Below are 26,240 nucleotides of genomic sequence, written 5' to 3'. Positions count from 1 at the left end.
CCCCTTTTTTTGGTGTTGATGGTCTTCATTGTCCTTTCCTACTTCATGAATGTATACTCTTATTTTTGTAGTCCTTCCTTCTTTCTCAGATTTTTGAATCCAAATATTTTCTAATTTCTATTAAATTGTTTTTCTTTAGCTTATGAAATACTTAGAAGTGTGCTTTTGAGTGTCCAAATATATAACAGGTGTGGGAGGATTGGAGAGTTGCTGTGTTTGTGTTACTGCTACCTAATTAGATGAAATTTAATATTGTTCATCAGTATTTGTAGAGACTCACTGGTCAGATTTTTATTTGTTTTATTGTTCCTTGAGTGGTGACAAAACATTGCTTTCTCTAACAGCTCAGTGCAGTGCCCTATGTTAAATTCATTGGTTCAACCTTGATTATTGGGTTGTTAAAATTCTCTTATTAAGACAAGTTTTTTGTCTGATGTCTCAGTTTCTGGTAGAAGATATTAAGACTTCCCACTAGCATCATGTAATGGCACTTTCTCTTTTTAGTTCTCTCGGTTTTAAGTTTTTGAATGATATGCTGCTGAAATGGTTGCAGATTTAAGGTCATTATATCTTCTCAGTGAATTATTCCTTTTATGATCTTTCTCACGCCCAACAAGGTTTTCTACCTTTGTTTATGTTGTCTGATATTAATATTATTATTTTGTTGTTGTTTTGAATCTCAGCCTGGTGTTTATTTCATTTTCATCCGTTCCTTATGATTTTTAAGTTAATTCTTGTAAGCAGCATATAGCTGGATTGTATTGCTTTTTAAATCTAGTATGAAAATCCATTTATATTTATTTTGATTTTGTTGGACTTAATTTTTAATTTTTTCCCCCTGCTTTTATGCCTTCCATTTGATTCATTGAGATTTCCTTCCATGCACTTATTCGGGAGTTATCACTCTTTCTTGTTGCTTCTAGTGGTCACCTCTAGAGCTTTCACCAAGTAAAGACTAGTCCAAATCTCTCTCCTTCCCAAATCAGACCAGGGTTTGTATACTCTCCTTTCAGTTACGCCGTCCCATCTTGCATGCAATTATTTTCCATTTTATTTTCTCTGTATTTAACTTAGTTCCTTTATTTAACTCTTACTGGTTCTTAGTATTATTTTTCACAGTTAATATTTACTTGGAGATGCTCTGATCTATTAGTCTTTTACTTAACCATGGCTTCTGCAACCCATTTATTTCTTCTTTGATTTAATTTCATTTGTTGAGAACATCCACTAGTGATTATTTTAGCGAGATTCTCTAAAGCACAGAGTTTCCATTTTGGATCCTGAAAATGTTCTTTTTTTTTTCTAAGATTTTATTTATTTGTTTGAGAGAGGGGGAGAGAGAGAGGGAGAGTGCACAAGTGGTGGGAGAGGCAGAGGGAGAGGGAGAGAAAGAATCTCAAGTAGACTCCCTGTTGATTGCAGAGCCTGACTGGAGGCTGGATCCCAGGACCTTGAGATCATTACCTGAGCTGAAATCAAGAGTCAGATGCTTGACTGAGCCACCTCGGTGCCCTGACCCTGAAAATGTTCTTATATTATTGCCATCATCTAGATTGATGCTTATATTCTCTTAACCCTTTGAAGATATTCTATTGCTATCTGTTATTCCCTGATAAAATTTCCTAATATCATCTCTTTGGATGTAATCTGTTTTTCTTAAAAATTGTTATAAGATATTCTTTTTGTTTTTGATGTTTTATAATTTCAACACATCAGATGAAAGTGGGTATTTGTCCTTCTTGAGATTTGGTGTATTGCTTTATCCAAGAACTCATAATATTTTCACTTCTAAAAATGAGAGCCATTAGCTCTTCAAATACTGCCTGTTCTCTATCTGCTGTTTTGAATCTCCTATAGATGTTCATCCTGACTGCTTGTGCCCTTCCCCACATTTCTTCACTAGCCTACTTTTTGACCCATCATTTTTTTTATGCTGCATTCTAGATATTGTCATCAACTCTATATGTTAATTAATGATTCTTTCCTCTGCTGTGTCCATTACTTTTTTTAGTTTAAAAACTAAATTTTCATTTCTAGGTGTTCTGTCTGGTTCTGTTTCAAAGTTGCCTATTATTTCATCATAGTTCCCCGTTTATTAATAATGACTTTTATTCTGTCTTTCATCACTAATTATTTAGCACAAGAGATGGCAACTTTTTCTGCCAAGGGCTGAGAAGCTAATATAGGTCATGCGATTTCTGGCACAACTATTCAGCTCTGCGTTGTCGCGCAAAGGCAGACCTAGGCAGTAGCTAAACAATCAGGCATTTACTATGTTCCAGTAAAACTTTATTTACCAGAACAAAAGTTGGACTAGATATAGCTCATGAGCCATGATTTGCTGACCCTTGATTTAAAACGTACTCTATTAATAAACAGCTCACATTCTTGGTGTTCTCTTAAGTAACTGAAAGTGGCAGTTCTTCTGTTTGATGCATCATCTGGCTGTTTGTTAGAGTGGATAATTTTCTTGTATGTCATAATTTTGAGTTGTGGACTCTACACACAGCCTTCTGTTGAAGGTCAGTGTACCTTGAATTGTAGAATTATCCTTCAAAGTGTATTGGTATTTTAGATCTTGAAACTAATGTTTTTATAAAAGATTGCTTTTTAAATTATTATTTTCAAAATACTCTGAACAGGCATCTTTTGAAATAATCCAGTGCCTGTGCTCTGCCTGGTATATGGGGAATCACATAGCTCTGAGCTAGCTATCAATACCTCTATTAAAATTAACAACACTGTTATTATTGTTATTATTGATCTTAGGTCTTATAGAATCTATAAAAATTGATTCCAAATTCTGATTACTTGGAAGACCATAATTAAAATGCTTCTTTATCTAGACCTGATGCTACTTTGACTAAAATATATAGATGGTATGAGTGAAGTATACATTATGAAAATAAAAGACAAGTAAGACAAGACAGAAACACGAAAGAAGCTTTGGAGAGTTCCTTCTGAAATGTCACTTTTAAAAAGTGACAGAGTCAGACATATTATTGAATATGTTCAATATGTACATATGTGTATATGTGCATGTGCATGTTTTCCCCAGTCTACAGTGAATTAATGCTCTTCCTTGTTTATCACAGGACACTTGAAATGGACCAAAGCTGAGGACATTGACATAGAAACCCCAGGATCTATTCTTGTCAACACTAACTTGAGGGCTTTAATAAATAAACATACGTTTGCTTCCTTACCTCAGCATTTTCAACAATACCTCCTGCTTTTGCTCCCAGAAGTGGATAGGCAGGTAAGTGAGAGTTTTAGACATTTAATATTAGTCACTAGTTAAATTATCATGAAGTGGTAGTTCTGTTATCAAAGATGACTGATACACGTATGGACCCTTTTTATAACAAGATAAGTCTATTTATAACATATACTTGTTGCTAGCATTGGTGTGTTTAATTTGCCAAAACAGAACCATTTTTATTATCAGTAGAGAGCCAATTCAAATTTTAAAATACAACACATTGCTGTAGAGTGAAAACAAAAGTCCTTTCCACATTGGAAAGGGAAAACAAAGAAATCAAACATTCCATTATCAAATAAATCTTTGAAGTAGCTGCTCCTTTTGCCTGGAGGGAATATTGAAGTGCAGCAATAAAAAGCCAGGGTTTCTAAGAAATTATGTAAATGTTTTTATTCTCAACTCTTTCCAAAAAGCATTTAAAATTTATGTTTGCAGTTGCCTTCTGAGACTCTGTCATCATGAATATGATTGCCTATAAATAATCACCTTTTATCTTTCTTTTTTTAGTATAACTGGAAATGCTTTAAGTTTATTTTTGTATTTTGAAAGGCCTCTAAAATAAGGAAATACAAATATAGACCCATAATAGCAGGCATCAATCATCTTCTAAAGCTGTTTCCTTAGAAAAGAAAAGGAAAAAATATTTCATCAGATAAACTTTTATTAAATTTCACAAAAGTTATTAAATGGCAACTAGGAAAAATTTCCTTGTCATTCTTATTTCAATAAATTTTGACACTGTATATAGTTTCCAGTTGATGGACATAATGTATATGTGTTTATGTATTTGCATCTCAAAATGAGAGGTACATTCATATACTGAAATGGGTAAGATTATTCAATATTTCCATATTACTTTGAATAAATTTTCTTAGCTTTTTATTTGATTCTATTTTCTACTAACTTAGCTGCCTCCTTTCATATATATTTAAAATGTGATGAGCTACGGTTTTCTACCACTCATATGTACCTCTTTGGTGGAGATTATTGTTCGCATTTAGAAAAAGATTATTGTGATTTTGGGTACATTTCTGTTTGGGAGTTTGCCTTCATTCTATGAAAATTTGTTTAATGTTTACTCTGAATATGGTATGTTTTAGGTCCTTTGGAGTAATGGAAAGACAGTAAGTGCCTATTAAGTATTTATTGATGATTAAGTATGCTTTTGTTGGATACATAAGCTATATTTGTGAATAATCAGAATGTGAGGTAGAAATAGGTAAGCCTTGAGGGGAAAGCACAAAGTATATTGAGCTTTCATATGTAGAAGGGAAAAATCAGACACAAATTTAAGGTCCTTGCATTGGGCCTTGAGATGTAGGCAGGATTTGTATAAAATGGATGGACTTCCAAGTGAAAAGTTCAAAGATACAAAATCAAGAGCTATTTTTGTAGGACTCCAGATTGTAGGATGAACAGTGCAAAAGAATCTGGACAAATTGGAAGTCAATTTTGGAAGATTCCTTGAGTTATGAGGCTAAGGAGTCTGAACAGTGTTCTCCCTGTGTTTGCAAAGCCATTGAGGGCTTTTGAGCACAGCTGTAATATGGTAAGATTGTTGCTTTTTAAGAAAATTATTCCAGCAATATTTGAAAGGGAATGTAGAGATGGGATGCATAAAAGTAGGAAGAGTTGTTAGGACGCAATTTTAGTTGTTCCAAAAAGGCAAAATGAGGGCTTGAATTTGGAGAATACTGTTGAAATTAAAGAGGAGGAAGATAATGTGATCATCACCATTATCATCCAGTGGTAACAATTCTACATTTTGTCAAATAACACTTGAACAAGGTATAGGGAGAAGCCACTGATGATTCTCAGGTTTCACATTTGTGTGGCTGAGAACTGAGTTTGGGAGTTAAGGAAAACTTTTTTTGGGGGGGTGGGAGAGACTGATTTATTAGCGATAGAACTATTTCCTCCGCCTTAGCATACATGTGGTTCATCTTGTTTACAATTCTGTCCCCAGCTCCTGGAATAAGATTGGGCACACACAAGGTACTCAATAAATCTTTTGGAATGAAGAAATGACAGACTGCTCTAGGTTTAGCCAAATATTTTGGTAACCCAGAAGGCCAGTGTAAGCCTAGTATTTTATTCAACCTGTAGCCATTTCTGTTTCTCATTTTTTCCAGTCAGTGTGGTAAGTGTAATAAGGCACAATACCTGTCCTCATATAACAATTAGTCCACTGGCAAATTACTCAGGCAGTGTTTACTGAGCATGTACTGTGTACTGTATACAGTTTGCTAAATACAGAGGATGTAAGAATGAATCTTGGGGAGAAATCACAGGTAGGAGAAAGACAACCTCATGGTGATATACAGTACACTGCTTATTACTAGGGAAGAAGTCTAATAACTGGGTAAACCTGCACCAAATTTGGTATAAGACCAGGAAGAGCAACATAAATGTCAAAGTAGACTTTTAAAGAAAGTCTTATGTAGGCACAGAGGATGAAGAAATTTAATCGTAAACTAACATTGGAGAAGATTTTATGGTGGAGAAGATACCTCAGTTGAGCCTTGAAGGACTAATAGGTGTTTTGCAAGTAGAGCCAAGGGAAAGTGAATTCTCTAGAGGGAGAGCATGTCATTTATAAAGATCTGCTGCTTGTGTGTTCCAGAAGATTTAGTAGTTCAGTATGATTGGATCATGCTATGGGGGAAAGTGGTGAGCTACTCTGCTGATGGGGAGTATGGTGTACAACCTTGATGACCTAGTTGCAGATTAAGCTTTCCAAACTTTTTCTGAAACCATCATAGAGTTTTTCAAATGAGAAATGGCCTGCATACAATAATTTAAACAGATATTTTCATGCCTGGACATAGGAGAGGGAAAGGGGATAAATAAAGTGCTTTCCTTATTTGCTCCTAGGAGCTAGTAGCCCTGTGAATGTTGGATTGGACAGGCAGAAAGATAAGACACAGAGAAACTGGGTAAGAGACAATTGTACTAGTTGAGATATGAGATAAGGGTGTGACCTTGGGCATTGGCCTTGGAAATGAGAAGAAAGGACTGAATTCCAGACATAGTTTCAGCCTACTTGAGTAGGAATAAATGACAGATTGCCTGTGGGATAGGGTTGTAAAAGGTCTAGAAGGCAACCGGATATTTTATCTAGGGTGACTTGGGAGGACAGTAAAGCTCTGTGGGCCTATCAACCATTTGATGCCAAGAAATTTAGAGCTCAGTGTCTGTGTGCCTTGCTTGAGGTGAGCTGAAGCACCCTCTCTCCTATCAGAAAGGGGCAGGCGTCTTGATGCAGCAAACTCCCCACACTGCTGCTGTTGCAGCACAGCTTAGAAATAATCCAGATGGCATTGAACACCACCACTTTCTGGGCCAGAATGAGTAGAAAAGGCATGCAAACGTGAAGCTAATTACATAGATTTATTTGAACCAGTGGAAAGTACTATAATTATATGAAATACCTCAGAATTTCACTTGTATGAAAACTTGTCTTTATATATCTGTCTAGAATGTGAAAGTCCCAGGTTTCTTGTTCCCTTCCTTTAACTCCCCAGGTTTCTACCAGATTTCTCCCCTGAAGCAGTCCCTATCAGCCTCTGTCTGACTCTGGACCATAGAAAGCTGGGGATCATTCAGTTGTTACATCTTCATATATGGAAGCTGGGTTTCCCATTTATCTTATCAGTGCCAATTGTCATTCTGCCAACCTGTCTGGTATTTTGTTTTTCTGTATTTCTACTTTTCTTTCTTTTATATAGGGCTGCTTATCTTAGATTTCATGTATATTAACTTCTAGTTGTTTTATAGCATTTTACACAATGTACTGCAAGTAGCAGAAAATCAAACTCAAACTGACTTAAATATAAAGGGATTTATTGGCTTAGGTAATTAGAAGATAGAAATTAGAGTGGGTCCTGGGATCTACTTATTGTCAAGAACCCATTTCATTATTATTTAATGAATTAATTTTAAAAATCATCTTTCTTCTTGTTGGCATTATTCTAATCCCCCTTTGTTTTTTTGTTTTTGTTTTTGTTTTTTTCCTAATTCCCCTTTGTGATAGGATGGCTACCTGATTAAAAAAATGGGTTTCAAAGAGAGGTCTGAGATTCACACCATTGGTACTACTAAGATCACAAGACCACTTCTTAAACAATGCCTCTAGCTAAGGAAATGGAATATGCAAATTGTTTAGAGCAGCTAGACCTATTCTTGACCTCAGTGTGCTCACCATCTCCTCCAGTAAAAATGATGCACTGTGATAGAGGTCAGGAGTACTTTAGAAATCTGGCTTTTAGGAAGTTATGTTAGAGGATTTGCAACCAGGGGTGAGGGATAATCTTGCAGTCCACGAACAGTGCCCACTGTAGGGGGGTAGGTATTGAGTTTGGTTTTAACAGGTTGGACTGAGATGCTTCTACTATATGAAATGTTGAGAAGTAATTATACAGGTTTTAAAACTGAAGGAGATGGAGTTAGTTTATAGCTATTTATAAAATCTACATAGATAATGGTGTCAACTATGGGATTTGATGAGCTACCAGATATAGCTATCCCAGAGGAATACATGTATTTGTGAGAGGGTGTGGATGAGAAAGAGTATGGGAAGGAGCCAGGGAGTAGACAGAACATTAGCAAATACTTCAGAGATCGTCATGTGCATGTTGTATACTGGCAACAGTGTCATGGCTGTTAGGAGGTCGCTGGGGAGTGAGTGGGATATCTTTCCTTTGTCCCTCTAGATCCACCCTTCAGCCTTCTTTACTCTGCTTTGCTGCAGGGGGCTGAACCATATATGGACTAATGCACCAGGAGGACCTATGCCTTCTGTATTTTTTTTTTAATTTTTAAAAATAATCATACACTTTTAGAAAATTGAAGATACATTAGAGAATTAGTTTCCAGCCCGGTGATCCATCCAGGACCCCCTTCCCCCAGTATAGTATGACTGTAATATATTTGCACCTTGCACCTATTAGTTGGCACATAATTTTTATTTGTCACAATACTGCTGATGTTCACTTGATCATTTGATTAAAATGTATCTGCCAATCCTCTGCAGTGCACAGTTACTTCTTCCCTCTTTGTAATTAAATAGTATTTTGTGAGGAGGTTCTTTTAAACTATGCAAATATCCTTTCTCTTCAGAACTTAAATTTACTCATTTATTTGTATCTGTATGGGTTCATTGTTTTCTATTTTTTCAATAGATACTATGCTTGAATTGTCCCACATTTGGTCACTGAGAGCCTGTTCAAGCTGGCTTCTGTATCTTCTGAGGTCTCCATTGCCCTCAGATCACTTCATTACTTTGAAGCACATCACATTGTCCCATTCTCTTCTTATACTTTTCTTGCCCAGGCCCTGGAATGAACCCTTTCTTCAAGGAGCCATGTTTCCCTCAAGTGGAGGATGGTACTTAGGAATCAGGAGCTCATAGCACGTGTACTCTTTGTGCACGTGTGTGTGTGTGTGTGTGTGTGTGTGTGTGTGTGTGTGTGTGAACTGTGGGAGACGAGGAACATCTTATAGACGAAAAAGCATGAGTCTTTCGGAATATATAAACATAACAATTTATTTTGACATTTATTTCTATATGTGTGTCTATATCTTGTAAACCAGGAATTTACACTAATACCTCCAGTCTTAATCTAATACTCCATGGTTTATTCTAGTTTTCTCCCTTTCCATAGCTGATACAGTGAAAAACCCTGTTTTTATTACTCTTAATAAATCTAAATGTTTGGTTAATCCCCTTATAAGTAGCCACTCTTCCATACTGCCCCGTGTGGATGGTCTTCTTTGCTATACTTAAGCTCAGACTCCATGACAGGCTACTTATCCACCCATCCCACTTGGACACCTTCCCCTTCCTGCTTGACCTCTGACACTACATATCAGGCCCCTCCTCTGTGTAGGAAGTGTTCCTCACTGTGCATTGCCTCTATAGCTCTTCTCCAGGCTTCCGTCCATATGGATACCTACCTCACCCTACTAGACTCTGTGATCACACTTTGAGCCATCCTGGGTACCTCTGTTCCTTCTCTGGCACAGGGGCCTCTATTGTTTTAAGCTTCAGGCCTGAATTATTTGGAAGCAGGAAGAGAAGGCCTGATGGATTTTAATTGGGTTCACCTACTGGGGAGCCCCAACAGGGATTTGGGCAAAAGAAGAGTGAGATTGAGCCCCTCACCTGCCCTGTGTGGTCAACATATGATGCATCCATTGACCAGCTCCTATCACAAGGTCCTTTCCACATAGCCCTCTTTCTGTCCAAGTTCTGACAAACCGTTTCTGCTGGTACCCTTCAGGTCAAATACTACTTCCTATTACTGGCTCTAGTTTACTGAAGTATCCTTGGTGGTTGCTGCACCCTGACCATACCTTTCTTTGTAAGTAGTCACTTTAATCTACCCTCTTCAAATGATGCTAACTTGAATGAGCCATCTGCGCCTACTGGGACTCCTGACTGACAGACTTTTTGAAGAGGTAGAATAATATGGATGTAGGCAAATTCTAGTGGTTCAGGGAAGGAATGGAATATATAGTTCATTCATTCATTCATTCATCCAGCTAATGTTTATTTAACACCTATTATGTGCCAGATAAGGACTGATAATACAAATATTAATAAAGTCGCAGTTCCAACCCTGAGAGAAGTGATGGTTCTAGAGGGGAGAGGGATGTAAAAACCTCTAGTTACAGAACTATGCCATGGTGGTGGTATATGCATTGTGCTATAGGAACAATGAGGAGATAATTATATTTTGTATGTGGAAGTTAGAGAATGCTTCAAAAAGAGAACGTGTCATCTAAACTGCATCTGGCAAGATGGAGAAAGTTTACCGGGAAAAGAAGTATGGTAGGCATTCTGAGTAAAGGAGACCATATGTGCCAGTAATAATATTGATTACATATAGTGCTAAGCCTCCTACATCAATTATCATTAATCCTTGCTATGACTCTCTAAAGAGTTCGTATTATTCACCCCTCTGTATCTATGTGGAAATAAGGGTTGAGGAGAAGAAAAGGATTTACCCAACTTCTTCCGAGTGAAAACATGAGAGCCAAAATTTGAACACAGATTTATCTGACTCCAAGTTCATGGTGTTCCTTGCCCCCCAAACACAGGCAGAGAGGTATCTGCCGCCCCTCAACATGTAGTTCGAGATGGAGGGGTACAGAGTGAGCAAACTGAGTTTAGAAGGGGAGGTTGGAGCAAATCTTTAAAAAAGGCCTTCTGTGTCAGTAAGCAATGTGGAATATATGTTTGGAGTATGACATTATTAGATTTATATTTTAGAAAAGGACTCTGTTGAAGGAGTAAAGCATGAAGTAGAGGAGAGAGATTCTCCCACTTTCCACCTTGCTATGCTTTAACCATTCCATCTTCCTTCCTGTCCCACAAACCTATACCCCAACCTTCTGTTCCTCGCTCTGGTGCTTGCTAAGAGCGCTGCTAGAAATGCTTTACGGCATCTTTCGGCAAGGCCAGCTTACTGTCCTCCACCCAGTCAGTGTCCTCTCCTCACAAAGGCTTTTCTTGTCCCCCCTCCCATGTAAAGTAGCCTCTTCAGCCGTTCTCTTATTTTTCTGTTTATTTCCTCCCAGCACTTAATCATTGTCAATAATTACTTGCTTATGGATTTGTTCATTTATCTTCCCTCATGAGAATAAAAGCCTCAGGACAGTGGCTTTATGGCTCTCTTCTAGTCACTGTGCCTGGCATGTAGTAAGTGTTCAGTAAATGTTTTTTGAATGAATGAATGAATGAATGAATGAATGAATATAGTCTAGGAATCCACTTATAAGCTAGTGTAACATGTCTGATAAACATAAGAACTTAGCCAAAACCGTTAAAGAATGAAAAAGAAAGGCCTATTTCATGAGATATTAGTTTGCTATTGTTGCCATAACAAAATACCACAGACTGGGTGGCTTAAAAACAAATCTGTTTTCTCCTAGTTCTGGGAGGCTGTAAGTCCAAGATCAAGGTGCTGACATGGTCGGCTTTTCCCGAGGCCTCTCTCCTTGGCTTGCAGAAAGGCTCCTTTTTGCTGTGTCCTCAGATGGCCTTTTCTCTATGTGCCCACATCCCTGCTGTCCCTTCCTCTTTTTATAAAGACACTAGCCATTTTGGATTAGGGCCTTGCCCTACGACTTCATTTATGCTTAATTTCCTCTTTAAAGGCATTGTCTCCAAGTACAGTTACGCCGGAGGTTAGGGCTTCAACACAGGAATTGGGGGTGGGATGGGGTGCACAAATCAATCCAACACAGACATTCAGAGATAAAACCATCAAGACTTGGTAATTGGGTTTGGGTGAGAAGGAGGAATTAAATATATGTTGTAGGCAGTAAGTTTATTGCACATTTGAGAATAGCAAAAGATTGCTGTGCCTTAAAAGCCAGGGTAGAATTAAACATGTTTTTGTCCTAAAAATTGAGGCCATTGATAGTAGAAATTGAAGATGGGCGAAAGAGGATTTGATTTATTTCTTATTTTTTTAAAGATTTATTTATGTGAGAGGGAGAGAGTGAGAGAGAGCATGAGAGCAAGGTGAGGGGCAGAGGGTGAAGCAGACCGCGGGCCTCGATCCTGTGACTCCCGGATCATGACCTGAGCTGAAGGCAGGTGTCTACCCGACTGAGCCACCCAGGCGCCCCAAAGAGGATTTGATTTATTGACCAAATTTTAGAAGAGATGGGACAGGATGGACTATATTGGGGAAGAAGCTGGTTTAAGGGGAAAAAAGTACTGATTTCTGAGATCAGAGAGAAGAGGAGCAGGAAAGGAGGAGTGAAGAAATAGCTAAATGGGAAGAACAGATTAGAAAGTGAGGGGTTTTCAGCTGCATGGCGGTGTGTTTGCTCAGCCACTAGAGGCTTATGGGTGTCAGGAGAGTAACAAGGCTTAGGAAAGCAGACTGAAGGGTGGTTCTGTGGACCCATCCTGGTGAAAAAGTGGTTGCTCAACAGCTTTGAGGCCCCATGTGAGGTTAGATGGCAGTGGGTCCAGTTGGCCTACTTACATGTTTTTCACTCCAGCAATGCTAAATATTTGTGCATTTAGCTTGGTACTCGATGTGCCAGGAGTTGGGCTTTGCCAAGATTGGAAATTTTCAAAGGCTCACATTGAAAGAGCTGAGAGATTTTAGGGCACTCTGAGATGCTTGTTGGAATGGTTGATTATGGAGTCCAGGCTTTAGGGAGAGAAGTTAGGGTCAGGGGGCCTGGAGTGAGTGTAGGTCTCCGGGAGAGGAAAATATGGCTTGAAAGGAAGAAAGATATGTTGTTGAATGTAGTATAGGGCCTCAAAATAACACACTTCAAATATAATCAGGTTTTGGTAAACACATAGGTCAAAAGCTGTCTTTTTGGCCACAGCATTTTCGTTCAGAGATCAAATGCAAAGAAACTAAAGGGTGAGAGCACCATTAGTCAGCGCTAGTGAGCAGGGAGAACTGTAGCTAGTTCTTCATTCAGTTCCCATGTAGGACTATTACCTGAATAAATTCAGTGCTCGTGTTTGTAGCCAGTCATGCCTTTGTGTATAACTCTCTGCAAAGTATGCTTGGAGAATTTTTAGAACCTCCTTGCTTAAAAACATAGCAGATCCCTCCTTTCTTTAAGAATTGGTACTTCATAAATTGTATCTACATGGAACAATGCTGTGACCTTTTAAAAAATATATAGCAGCTGGTGGAATAAATGTCAACTAAAGTGGAGTCATATTTAGGTTTTTATTACACTTTCCAGTTGAACGTCACTGATGAATAAGTTGTCATTCCTGTCATCTGTATCATTTTTAAGTGATGTTCATCTCTACCTCCATTTGGTGGTATTGGGACTATTAGGGCTGTCTCTCCAGACACTTACAAAACCATCCCCCACCTGCTTCTAAATAAATTATGCCTATTATTTTTGTCAAAATGGTAATTGCAGCATTTCAATCCATTCTTACTAATCTCCCAATTTTGTTCTGCATTCATATCAGTGTCTCTGTGGTCTGTTAAATGACTAGCCACTGAAGGATATGTACTGTGTAGGCTCTTTAAAATCCTATCTAGCTTTGTGCTCTTCAGGTTTTTTACACTCACTGGCAATAATGCACATAATTTTAACTGTGGAGAATGTCATTAAACTAAAATGGAACATTTACACAGTTCCTTTTGCAGAGAATTTTGGACTAGGAAAATGAATGTGCATGTCAGACATTTTACAGCACATGAGAATGTGATTTATTGATTTCTGATGGCTCTGTTGGCATCAGTGTATATATTTAAAGAAGTCACGCAGCCTTTATAAATGCAAATGGGAAAGGGCTTTCCATCTTTTTCCTCCATGGAAATAGCTCATACATTTGCAATAACTCAGGCTCCTCTTAGAGATTGCTCTATGTACTGTATATATTGATTTAAAATTATGGCGTTATTTTATTCTACAAATAGCATTTATAATGAAATGTCAATTTACCTAACAGATTATAGAAATTCAAAAGTATTAAAGATATGAAAAAATACTAGTACCTTAAGCCTTTAGGTAAAAAGTAAGTGTGTACTTGAGATGTAATTATTTTAATGGAACTGACATTGGCTTTTTCCCTGCTTCTGAAAGCATATCTTAAAGTACTTAGGAAATCCAATATTCCTTCTAGCCTAAGTCACTTACTGATGATAGTAAATCATACATGGCCAAAGATATCCTCACAGACCACGCCTGATGTTTCCATGCTCGCCATTTGAGCTTTATGCTTATAGAGGGAACTAATTCTATCTGGATATTATCCATTTCTTAGCTAACTGGATAGTTAACATCAAATCCTGTTTATCAGTATCTGCTTCAAAGTATGTCAAATAATGTGTAGACTGGATTGAAGTACATATGTGCAAGTAATTTCATGTCATAGGCAATCTGACAAATGGAGCTTATTTCAGTCCTGTGCATAAGGAAGTTAACTGAGGAACCAGGATTCATTTAGCCTGGAGAACATCCTGTTTTGTGCATTAAACCACTTTCTTCCTCCTTCAGTGGAGATATTAAGTGGCAACCTCATGGCCTGAGAGGCTGTCTTTGGCTATGTATGATCAACTACATATGATCAAGCATACTGGATGATTAACTATTTGGTACTATCATCTAGTATTTACATAATTACCTTTTTTGTCATCTTATGTAAGTTTTAAAATAATATGTGTATGTGTAATACTTAGGTTATACGAGAAGGGAGAGTAAGGAACTTTAACTTAGTTTATCACACAAATGAATAGAGCTTGAGAAAGGGAGTCATGCAGATGGTAGATTACACATTAGTGACTGTGCCTGTCATTTTAATAAGGGACATTCTAATGTCCAGGTCGCCACGGACCATTATGAACAGGTGTCATTCAGTGACTCACCCCTAAAATAGGCTCAAGGGTAGAAGGAAGAAAACGAATTTCGCTCATTAAATCACCTTTAGAACTCATGGTAGTTATTAAACCCTATTCAAAAAAATATAGTTGCCTAAGAAAACACTTTGGTTCCATTTGTAAAATTTATTAAAGATCGTTGTAAAGAAATAAAGAATCAATTATAAGCAGGGAGTGAACAGTGTAGTAGTGTTTGAACCTCTAGATTAAAGTGGCAGCATTATTTAATTCCCTTCCCTGCTTCTAAATTCCATTAAAATGACACTGGCTTTTCCCATTATATTTCTTTATCAGTCCTAAAATCTAGGGAAGAATGCCATCCAGATGCCAAAAACTATGAGGAATTTCTGCAGGAGATAATGAAGGTGAGATTAGATTGAGCTAAGAGATTACTAAAATGAAAGGGGCTGCCTGGAAAGGAACACTCTTTGTGGGGTCTGACTAAAAGGGACTGTAGATTTCTCTTAGACACAACCAGCAACGAGTGGTCTGGTCAGAGGAAAGGGTGGAGCGTTCCAGAGATCTCTGTACTAACTCTTACTTTCTGGGAATGTTTGCTAGCATTTAGTCATTTAGTGGGGTACCACTGCAGAAAATGTTTCCAGGCTGTGCTTGTTGAGGGGTTGCCTTGTGTTCTCTGTCCAGAAGCTAGCTGTTTTGCTAGGTAAGGGGAGGCCTAGTCTCATTGAAGTGTCCTTAAATATGTGGTTAAGGTGTTCTTTATTAAGGAACCAATCCCTCTCCTCACAAGTGCCAAACCTCTACTTGTGCAAGCATCAGTGGAGTAAACATGTACTTTTTCCTAATCCCTTTCCTGAGCCTGAGAGATTGATACCAAGTCCAACAAAGTTTCTGACAGAAACCATCTCAGTAGCTAATACTGATCTGACACCTACTGACCTCTCACTCAGGATGAAAAGACAGAGATCAGTAATGAGGCACAGGAAAGATTTAGCAGTTCAAAAAAGAGCCCCAGTGTGACAATTCAGAGAACAAGAATATGTGTTACTAAAAGAGGACAAAAATGGTTTTGAGAACATTTGTTAATAAACTGAAGGAGCTTTATGGGAATCCAGGCATTTTTATAAGTTGTACAGTGGGCCATGCGTGTGCTGCCCAGTAGGGACATCATGTTACCTGAGACTGCTCTGAATCTGCCTTCACGGAGCTTCCAGTCCAGCACTGGAAGTAGTGCACATTCACGGGGTCCCGTGGGAATACCATTTCGAAGACGTGAAATAAAGCTTTTGAGGCGGCATCTGAGTGATGCAGTTAAGGCACATGGAAGCAGCTTGATGCTTTGAAATCTTAAGATATCTTTGGCAGAACCAGAACAGTGCTCCGTCTCTGGCAAATTCCTCTCATCACTGAGGCATGTGTTTTTCTAGTCTGGCAGGTGGGAATGGACACTGAGCACGGGGCTCTGTTATTTCTATTCATTTCACGTAGTTCTTGCCCAGCCTCTGGTAGTTTCCTCACATTTATACACTGATAAGGACTCAGCGGAAGAACTCCCGAATTTTCTCTCTGTGGTGCTATGGTTCCCTTCCAAAAGAATTGGCAGCCACCAACATCTACATGTTAATGAAAACCCTGAATATAAATGATATGTAGTATAGACCAGAATGAGAAGAAGTCCCAGGACTAAGGCTTGGGGTTTCCAAATCTTAATGGCTGAATAAAAGAGCTGAAGCTGGCAAAGGAAAGTGGAAAGTAATAGCCAGTGATGTAAGGGACGGGAAAACCAAGTGTGTATCACTGAAGTCAAGGGAGTGAATATTTAAGATGGAGGGTGTGATTTATTTAATACTTAAGTATTGAGTAAGGTGAAGATTAAGAGTTAACTATCGTATTCCATATATGCAGTTCACTGGTGATCTTGACAGGAGCAATTTTGAAAGCATGGTAGGGAGGATATACCAGTTTGGAGGGACTTCAAAAGAGAATGGAAAGAGAGAATTTGGATGGAATGCCCTCTTCCCCTTACCTGTGAAGTGAATAGAGAAATGGAGCAGTCGATCTTAGAATTACTTGTTGACTACATTGAGGCTAATGTGTTTCTAAAAGATTGCTGTCGTAAATGAGGTCTTTTCTGCCATAATAGAGTTGTTGGGTTTGGTGTATAAGAAAGCTATTTTTTTCTTACCCTTCTTACTCAATGTTTGATAATTTTGAATTCCTTTTCATTTTATGCTCTTGAGTTTCCCAGATAATCATACCACTTACTAAGAATGGTGATTTCATCTTCTTTCTATTTAGTATACTTTTTAGAACCATTTCATTTATTTGATAGGTAAGAAGGCCAGATTAGGGTTTGATGAGGCTTAAGTTAAAGAAGGAAAGAATATGGACGGATGTATCTTTTAAAAAATTTGGTTATGAAGTGGAATAGTCATAAGGATAATGGAAACAGCATAATTTAAGGACAAAGGTAGGATTTTGTTTATTTGTTCAGTTGGGAGAGGAGTTAGCATGTTTAGTGATCAAAGAGATAGAGGTCCCTTGAGAGGAGCAGTTAAATAATCAAGATAAAAATGGAAATCGGTTGCTTACTATAATGATCCCTTAAAAGGCAGGGGTGGAGAAGGTAGCAATCAGAGTACTAGTTGAGAAATTTGCCTTAGAAAGGAGGTGGTGCACCATTTCCAGGAATACTGGAAGAGAGGGAGAAAATGGGTGAAGAAGATGGGTGTGGAGTCTGGTAGTGTAAAATCTAGGGATTTCCTATACGATTAGTTCTTTTTTTCACCTGCAGAAGTAGGAGACAAAAGCATGCACAGGAAGTGATGGGTAGGATGAAGGTGGGGAAGAAGGTAAAAAGCTTGAGTTTGGAAAAATCAGTGAAGAGGGAGAAAGTGAGTTCACTGAAAAGCCTAGAAGGCTAGCTGGAGAGTGGTCAGTGGCCCACTGAAGACCTAATTATCACCTGTTTGATGAGAAGAGCAAATTTTTACCGAAAGTACTGGGTGTAGAAAGGTAAGGTCCACCACGGGTTGGGCCTTTGTCATACGTTGTGTATCCAAATGATGAGAAGAGCAGGAATCTTAAGAACCTAATAGATCAGAAAATCTCACCTGGAAAAGGAAGGAAATGACGCAAGAAGAGGAAAAATGGACTGGGTGGAAGCAAAGGGATGAGTGACAGCGGGTCTTAGTCAGGAATGGTCAGAGCAGGGCTGTGTGAACAAGCAAGCCAGGAGCGAGGTGGGCAGCATAATATGCATATGACTGAGTATTAGAGTGACAGAGCGATTTGGAAGATTTTCCTGTTTCCCCCCAGACGTCTATAGTCTTTTGCCTTTTTTTAGTTATTAGAAGCTCTACAAAAATTTTAGTTTTTATTTATGATACAGAGTTTGGTGTCTAGCTTAAGAATATATTCTCTACATCAATATAATACAGATGGTCTCTAAAGTATTTTAATCTTTTTTTCTTAAACTTGTCCCTTTGGATTTTTAGATTTGTGAGTCCTGCAATTGTTTTTCTTTCAAGATTGTTTTCTCTATTCTGGGACCCTGAATTTCCATATGAATTTTAGGATCAGTTTGTCAATTTCTGTAAAGAAACCAACGAGAATTTTGATAGGAATTATCTTAAATCTGTAGATCACTTTGGAGAGTATTAGCATCTTAATGTGAAGTCCTCTGATCCATTGACAAAGGATGTCTTTCCATTTACGTGACTCTTTAATTTCAACTTTTTGTTTTGTTTTAAAAGTGTAACTTTTGCATTTCTTTTAAGTTCATTCCTTCCTATTCTTTTTAATGTTATAAATGTTTTTTTTTTCATTTTTTGATTAATGAGAAGTCAGCTGGTAATGTTACTCTAGTCCTTTTGGATGTAAGTCATTTTTCTCTTTCTGTTTTCAAAATTTTCTCTTTGGCTTTCAGCATTTTTACTGTAAGTGTCTGGGCGTGAATACCTCTATTTATCCTACTTAAAGTATGTCAGGTGTCTTTGATTTGTAGATTAGTGGTTTTCATTAAATTTGGGGAGTTTTAACCATCATTTCTTTGAATATTTTTTCTGCTCCCTTCTTTCCCATGTGTCTGTGTATGTTACTTCTACTCCTTATTTGTGGGTACATTTAGTTGTGTCCCACATTTCTTTGAGGCTCTGGGTTTTTTTCTTTTGTTTTTTAATTCTTTTTCCACTCAATTATTTAGAATATATAGTCTCTACTGCTCTATCTTCAAGTTTGCTGATTCTTCTGTCTGTTCAAATTTACTGTTAAGCCTCCCTAGTGAAATTTTCATTTTAGTTATTTTACTTTTCAATCCAAAATTTCTAACTGGTTCTGTTTCATAGTCATTATCTCTTATGGATATTTTCTAGTTGAAGAGACGTTGTCATCATATCTTCCCCAATTTATTTAAGCAAGGTTTCATTTAGTTATTTAAACATATTTATGTTGGCTGCTTGAAGACTTTTTTTGTTAAATCCGAAGTCAGGGCCTCCCTCTCACCAGGAATTTTCTTTTCTGATTGTTTCCCAGTGTGTGTGGGTCACAGCTGTTTCCTTGTGCCTCTCTCCTTCCTCTTCTCTCTCTTCTGGGTAAGTTCTGTGTGTACAATCTGTACACTGATTCCTCCACCCCAATCTCTAGGGATTGTTTCTGTTGTTGTTTAATTATTAATTTGATTAGAGACTTGTCTGGATTATTTTATTTTATTGAAATTGATTTTCCCTGCAGTGTGAAGCTTCTAATACTGCTTCTCAAAGAGCTCAGCCTTGGCCAAAGTCAGTCATGGTAGAGTTCCCTTTGTCCCTGTCCCTCTTCTCTCAGGGAAATTACAAATACCTACATTAAAGTATTTTCTTTCCCTTAAGGAAGGAGAGCATTTCTTTTGTTTATACCTTTATTTTGTCATTGTCATAATTTTGAGGGGTTGTTTGTATTTGCTTTGGGGAATGAGATAATTGTTTTATATTAGGTTTCCACTGGTCACAATGAAATTACATGTGCCGTTCATAAACATCGTGAGCCTATATCTAAGTGTTCTGTTTCCCTGGAAAGCAGTGGAGATGCAATTAATGAGTAAATACAGACGGTGCTCAAAAATTTTATAATCCCATTTGGTATCACACCCAACCTTTAGGCTCCATTAATTGCTGCCTAATTGCCTTATTGTTTTCAACAATGCCTTGGGGCATAAATTTCTCCAGAAATTTCTGATCCAGTTAAATTAGAGCCCATTTGCAGGGTTAGTTTTGAGACCAGTGTTTGAGGTTTCTTTGGCCACCAGCAGGGCTCTTTTTAGCTATCTCTTTCCCTGGTTCTCTCTGGTAAATTAGTTGGCCTTGGTTTATTTAGCTTGTTGCCCTTAGAGAGCTGCCGGTCTCCTTTAGTTGCTCACCAGCAAAATCTCCATTGGTTTCCAGAGCACCTTTTGGCTTGAACTTTTCTATATTCTGTTTTAAATAAAATGGGTTCCTTTTGGGAGAACCTGGAAACTCTCTGTTCTTACGAAGTTCCTCTCTGCCTGGGCAAAATCTAGAGCCACTATTCCAGAGGTGGGAACAGGTGCAACCCTTTTGCTTTCATAGCAGAATTTAGGGTAGGGTGGTCACCTCTGGTCTTTCTCATCTTGCCTCTGCTGGAATAGAACCTCTACCCTCTAAGTGAGTGGAAATGAGGGTATTCAGGGCCCCACTAATATTGGCCTGCCATACCAGGGGTAGAGCCACCACCCCAGAGTGGTCACTGCGTGATGAAAAAGACCCTGTGACTTCTTGGCTATACTTGCCAGGAATTTAGCCTCTGCAGCTCAGGGTTGGAGAGGATAAACGATAAAATTGGCCTGCTCCTTTCACTGAGTGACTGTATTCCTTGACTGAGCTGAGAAGAGAGTCAGTCTCTTTTCTTTGGCCACAAACACCTGCAAAGGAGTTACCTCACAGAAACCTGTTGAGTAGAGGGAGTGGTCTGGGGCTTAAGTGGCATAGACCTTTGCTGTGGTTACAGAGATTTATTAGATTTTTTGAATAACTGTTTTCTTCATTTGCTATATGCTCTTAGGACAAATTCCAGAAACTTCAGTGTTTTTTTAAATAGTTTTCACCATTATGATTGTTCCACTGGGGACAGGTTCACACAGCTACTCACAACACCATTCAGGAAATGGAACTCCACTACCTATAGATTTTTAATGTAACATTTATATACGGTAATAAATACTGATTCAAATGTTGTTCTCTGCTAGATTACCAAGTATGCCAAAGTCATTTATTCAGTAAACCACCCTCTTTCCAAAAGTGACATGTTAATAATGGATATTTTGATATATGCTGTAATGTAATAGATACTCGATAAATATTTTTCAATGAAATTCATATTAACATCTTATTTCTATGAGTAAAAATGCCTCAAAACACCTGCTTTATATTCTTCCTATCATCTTAGATTACATTTCACATTTATACTTCAGTGAGAAGTTGCAGTTTTGCTAAGCTTTTTTATATTACAGAAGCTTGTAAAGAGAGAGTTGTATTAAAGCATAGATTATCTGCAAACGATGTAGAGAGCTTGACAGTTACCATTATTAATACCTGTATTAATTACCTGTAGTAATTGTTTAAAGTACTTTTTCCTCAAAGAAGGAGACTATTTGTTTTAATTGTACCTTTAACCTATCATTATTTTTCATGATTTTGAGGAGTTTGTATTTGCTTTGGAGAATGGTAAAAATAATTTATGTTAGATTTTCAGTGGTCATAATAAAATTGCATTTTGCTGCTCATAAACATTGAGCCTATTTCTAAGTATCCTGTTTCTTTGGTAAGCAGTGGGGATAAAGTTCTTGAAGAGATGCCTGTACAGGATTTACAATCTTCGAAAATAATGTGATAAGTTGTAAAAGAGAAGTATGCCATTGAAATGTGGGAGCTCGGAGGTGATAATGATACTTAGAATATATGTCTCATTTATTTTTCTTCCGAGAGTAATTTTGCATCAAGCCTTTATAGATCTGTTTTTATTAATTGGTGTTTTAGTGCCAAAATTTTGGTTACTTAAATTTTGTGTTTTGTACATAGAGCTACCATTAAATAAATGGTGAGTGAAGGGAAGAAGGAAAGAATGCATTAATGGATGGTTGAGGAAATGCTTCAAGTGGTTCAATTTCCCCATTTTCTTTAATCTTCTCTTGGGATAGTTTCCAGAATGTTACTTTTTGTACTCTGTGTTCTTATTTAAATTATTCATCTAATGTTTTATCTATTCAGAGATTCCATTGAAAGGAAAGGAAAGAAGCTAGGAAAAAAGAAACTTTGTAAAACAAGATTGAATAAACCTCTTAATGTTCAGATACTATTTTATATGTTTAATAGCTTAGATATATTAATATATTTCAATTACTACATATTTTGATATATTGATATACATTTGATTCTTAAGAAATAAGGAATATATTTGCTTTCTGGATGTCTTACAATACACATTTATACATTTTATATTACAAAAGGCAAAATAACTTTATAGCAATATGAAGCTACAATTTATTGTGTTTTTTAATATCCCTTAAGAGTGTATTTCACTGGGGAAGAACAAGTATTGGGATTCCATCCCACCACAGAGATCTACTTCCAAAACTTGAAGATAATGCTGCAATTTTTTTTTATAAAACTGAAAATATTTTTCTTATGCCACATGTGATTGACATCTTTATTTAAATTAAAAAATGTGATCAGTGAACGACTACAAGCTTTTAGTTTTATATAAAAGGAACCATATTCAGTAGCAGAACTGTTTGAACTCTAGATTTTTTTAAACATAAGCCAAACTACAGATAATTATAGAAAATGTTAAGCCAACATTATTTCTAAGCAAGCCCCCAGTGTGCTTTGGTCCTTTCTCATTTTACCAATGCCAGGTCTTCCTTATTTGTCCCCTTTATCTAATCCTGGCTGTTCTATAGATCAGTTGTTTCTAAAATTGAGGGAGTAATGGAAGGAAAACATAATTATCCCTTTATTTTTATGTAAACATTTTATTGAAGTGTAACATGCACACAGATAAATGCCCATCTGATAATTGTGTCATTTTATGAATTTTTTAAAAAATAAGCACACTCTTGAATTGGCATACGGGTTTTTTAAAAAGAGCAAGCATATCCTTACACTTCAGAACTCTTTTTTTTTTTTTTTTGCCCTCTTTAGTTAACACTCAGAGAAACCCACTACCTTGACTTTTGTCACCATAATTTAGTTTTGTCTATTTTTGTCCTGTGTATGTATGAAGTCACTCAGTATGTACTCTGTTTTATTTAGGTAAATATTGTGTTTGTAAGGTTCATACTTTTTGTTATGTGTAGCAGTAAGTAATTTATCCTTGTTGTGTAGTATGCCATATGGTGATTATTCCATAATTTCCTTATTGATTCTCTTGATGGACATTTGGGTTGTTTTCAGTTTGAGGCTTTGAGTATTACTGCTCTGAATACTCTTTTATCCATGTTTTTTGGATTGCCTAAGTGCAAAATTCTTCAGGGTATATGACTGTGGCCTAACTGCTGGATTACAGAGTTTTACATGTATTCACCTTTTTTAAAATAGCAATAAACAACTGCACAAAGTGGTTACCTTAATTCCACCACGAGTATATGAGCATTCAGACTATTTTCCATCTTTGCCATGATGGGATATTGTCAGTCTTTATAATTTTATTTGTGATTTTAATTTGTATTTCTCTGCTAACTAATGAAGTTGAGCAACATTTTGCATGGTTTTGGGTATTTGGATATCCTTTTTCATGAATTACCAGTTCAAGTCTTTAGTCCACCTTTTTCTTGGGCTGTTTTTTTGTATTGATTTGTGGCAGTTCTTGGTGTTATGTCACATTTTGGCTTATCTCTAAATGATGATTCTCTAATTGTTGTCCTTTGATGGAGAGAAGTTCTTAATTTTAATGTACCCCAATTTGTTGATTTTTGTTAATAAGCCTTTTTGTGTCATGATAAAAATGTCCTTATGATACCTTTAGATTTTGATCTACAGACCACCCGGAGTTGAATATGTGTGTGATAATGAGGTACAGATTGTTTGATTTGTTTTATGATACTCAATTTTCCAAACATGTTTTATCAAAAAGACCATCCTTTCTCCCACTGCAATGTAATGTCACCTTTGTTTAAAAAAGAAAAAAAGTATAGTTAACATGTGCATCTGTTGTGGACACTTTTCTTTTACATGGGTTTTCTGTCCATTCTTGGACCAAATCATTTTATTTTGATTATTGGTAGCTTAATATCTGGTAGAGGCAGTCTACCAACTCCCCCCCCCCGCCTACTGACTCTCAGTGGCCCTTTGTATTTTCATAGAAATTTTGGAATAATAGTATCAAAAGTACGTGGATTTTGATCAGGGAATGCATCTAATATATAGAACAGTTTGGGGAAGATTTTAAGCTTTTACCACATTCTGTCTTCTCACCGATGAAAATAGTTTGTCCTTCTATTTATTTAGGTTTTCTTTAATTTCACACAGTAATCATTGGTAGTTCCCTTAGGAAAGGTCTTTTACACCTTTCCATAGATTGTTCCTACATGTTTGCTGTTTTTTTGCTGGTATTCTAAATTGTTTCTAGTTCTTGTTGATAATATAAAAATAAACTTTAGTGTATTGATTTTTTTCCTAGTGAATGTGCTAACTCATTAATTTTAAAGTGTATAGTTTCTTTTGGACTCTGAGTATACAGTTATGTTGTCTATAATAATTACAGTTTTTTAAAATTCTTTTAAAATACTTATGTCTTTATTACATTGTTGCGCAGAATAATATCTTCAGTACAAGTGTTGAATAGAAGTGGTGACAGCTCTTGTTTTCAGTTTCAGGGACAAAGGTTTTACTATTTCAACTTTATGTAGGAAGCTTAATGCAGATTTTTAAAAGCATTTTATCATATTAAGGAGGTTTCATTCTTTTCCTACTTTTCTGAGTTTTAATCATAAAGGGTGTATTTCTGCATCTATTAAGATGATTGTATTCTCCTTTATCATATTAATGTGGTAAATGACCAGTTGTGTTTCAGATATCAAACTTTGTATTCCTAGAGTAGACAAAACACACACGTATAAATGCAATTTGCTATTATTTTGTTTAGGATATTTCCATTTCTGATCAAGGGAGATTTGGCCTGTAATAGTCCTTTCTGGTGATGTCTTGGTCAGGTTTTGCCAGTAAAAGTAATGCTGGCCTCTTAAAATCACTTAGTAAATGTTCTATTTTTATTAACAGTTTGTATATGATTCTCATTTCTTTTTAAAATATTTGGAAAAATTCACTCATAAAGTTATATAGGTCTGGATATCTCCTTGTGGAAGACTTTAAATTACAGAGTGAATCTCTTTAGCAGATGTACAACTTCTCTTGAATTCAGTCAGTTTTTGCAAATTATGATTTTTTGAGAATGAAAAAAATTAAATTCTATTGAAGTATAGTTAACATTGACAGTGTACATGTTGATAATTTGAAATATGTATATATTCATGAAATGATTGCCACAGTTAAGAAAATGAATAAGTAATATTCATTACCCTAAAGAATTTTCTCATACCCTTCTGACATTTATGCAATAGCAAATCTTCCAGTCTATAAGCATTGTATACTCCATTCCTGCCATTTCCTTAGAGCTTCAATTTTTTTAATGTTTTGTAGTTTTCAGTATACAGCAGGGTTTTTAAACCTCAGCACTAAAGATGTTTTGCCGTGGGTCATTTTTTGTTGGGGGGGAGGGGGCAGGTATGGAATTTAAATATTATTTAAATAGAGGACTGGCTTGTGCATTGTAGGATGTTTGTTAACATACCTGGCCTCTACCCTACTAGATGTCACTAGGGTCCCCTTCTTCCAGTTCTAATAATCAAAAAAGTGTTCTCTAGATATTGCCCAGTGTCCCCTGCAGGATAAAATTCCCAAGGCTAAGAGGTTGAGAACCACTGGTATAGAGAGGTCTCAAACATCTTTCATTTGGACTTATTTATACCAAAGTATTTTTCGTGCTGTTGTATATTCTAGTATCTTTCTAAATTTTTACTTTCTGTTTGGAGATGTCATTTAGTGATGACATCAATTTCAATGGATTGGAATCCAAAAATTTCACTAAATTTACTTGTTAATACTAATAATTTTTATCAATTTAGGCAAGAAACTTGAGCTGGCACTTCAAAGAGTATGATATGAAAAAAGGCCAATAAACATTTAAAAAGGTGCTCAGCTTCATTAGTCATCAAGTAAATACAAATGAAGCTATGATGCAGGACAGCCACATACCCCAGAAGATGGCTAGTGTTACAAACAAACATAAAAATGAAAAACACTGCAACTTTACTGAATTCCGTGGTTGGAACTGGAGGGTGTTATGCTGATTGAAATAAGTCAATCAGAGAAAGACATGTATCATATGACCTCACTGATGTGAGGAATTCTTAATCTCAGGAAACAAACTGAGTGTTGCTGGAGTGGTGGGGTGTGGGAGGGATGGGGTGGCTGGGTGATAGACATTGGGTAGGGTACGTGCTATGGTGAGCGCTGTGAATTGTGCAAGACTGTTGAATCACAGATCTGTACTTCTGAAACAAATAATGCAAGATATGTTAAGAA

At 36.8% G+C, this 26,240-nt stretch overlaps 1 protein-coding gene across 1 annotated transcript in view; it reads left to right on the top strand.

Moving 5' to 3' along the window:
- ASXL3 (ASXL transcriptional regulator 3) overlaps positions 1–26,240 on the top strand; it is a 179,698-nt gene that overhangs the window by 111,546 nt on the left and 41,912 nt on the right. The window contains exon 9 of the mRNA XM_073898362.1: positions 3,096–3,259. Within this exon, the coding sequence (XP_073754463.1) occupies positions 3,096–3,259 (164 nt within the window). The remainder of the gene's footprint in view (positions 1–3,095; positions 3,260–26,240) is intronic.

The sequence above is a fragment of the Callorhinus ursinus genome, unplaced genomic scaffold, assembly GCF_003265705.2.
Source record: "Callorhinus ursinus isolate GAN/ISIS: 27379988/994484 unplaced genomic scaffold, GSC_fseal_2.0 scaffold11, whole genome shotgun sequence".
Classification (NCBI taxonomy): domain Eukaryota; kingdom Metazoa; phylum Chordata; class Mammalia; order Carnivora; family Otariidae; genus Callorhinus; species Callorhinus ursinus.
Note: the sequence above shows the minus strand (reverse complement) of the source record. Positions and strands in the feature narration are given on the sequence as shown.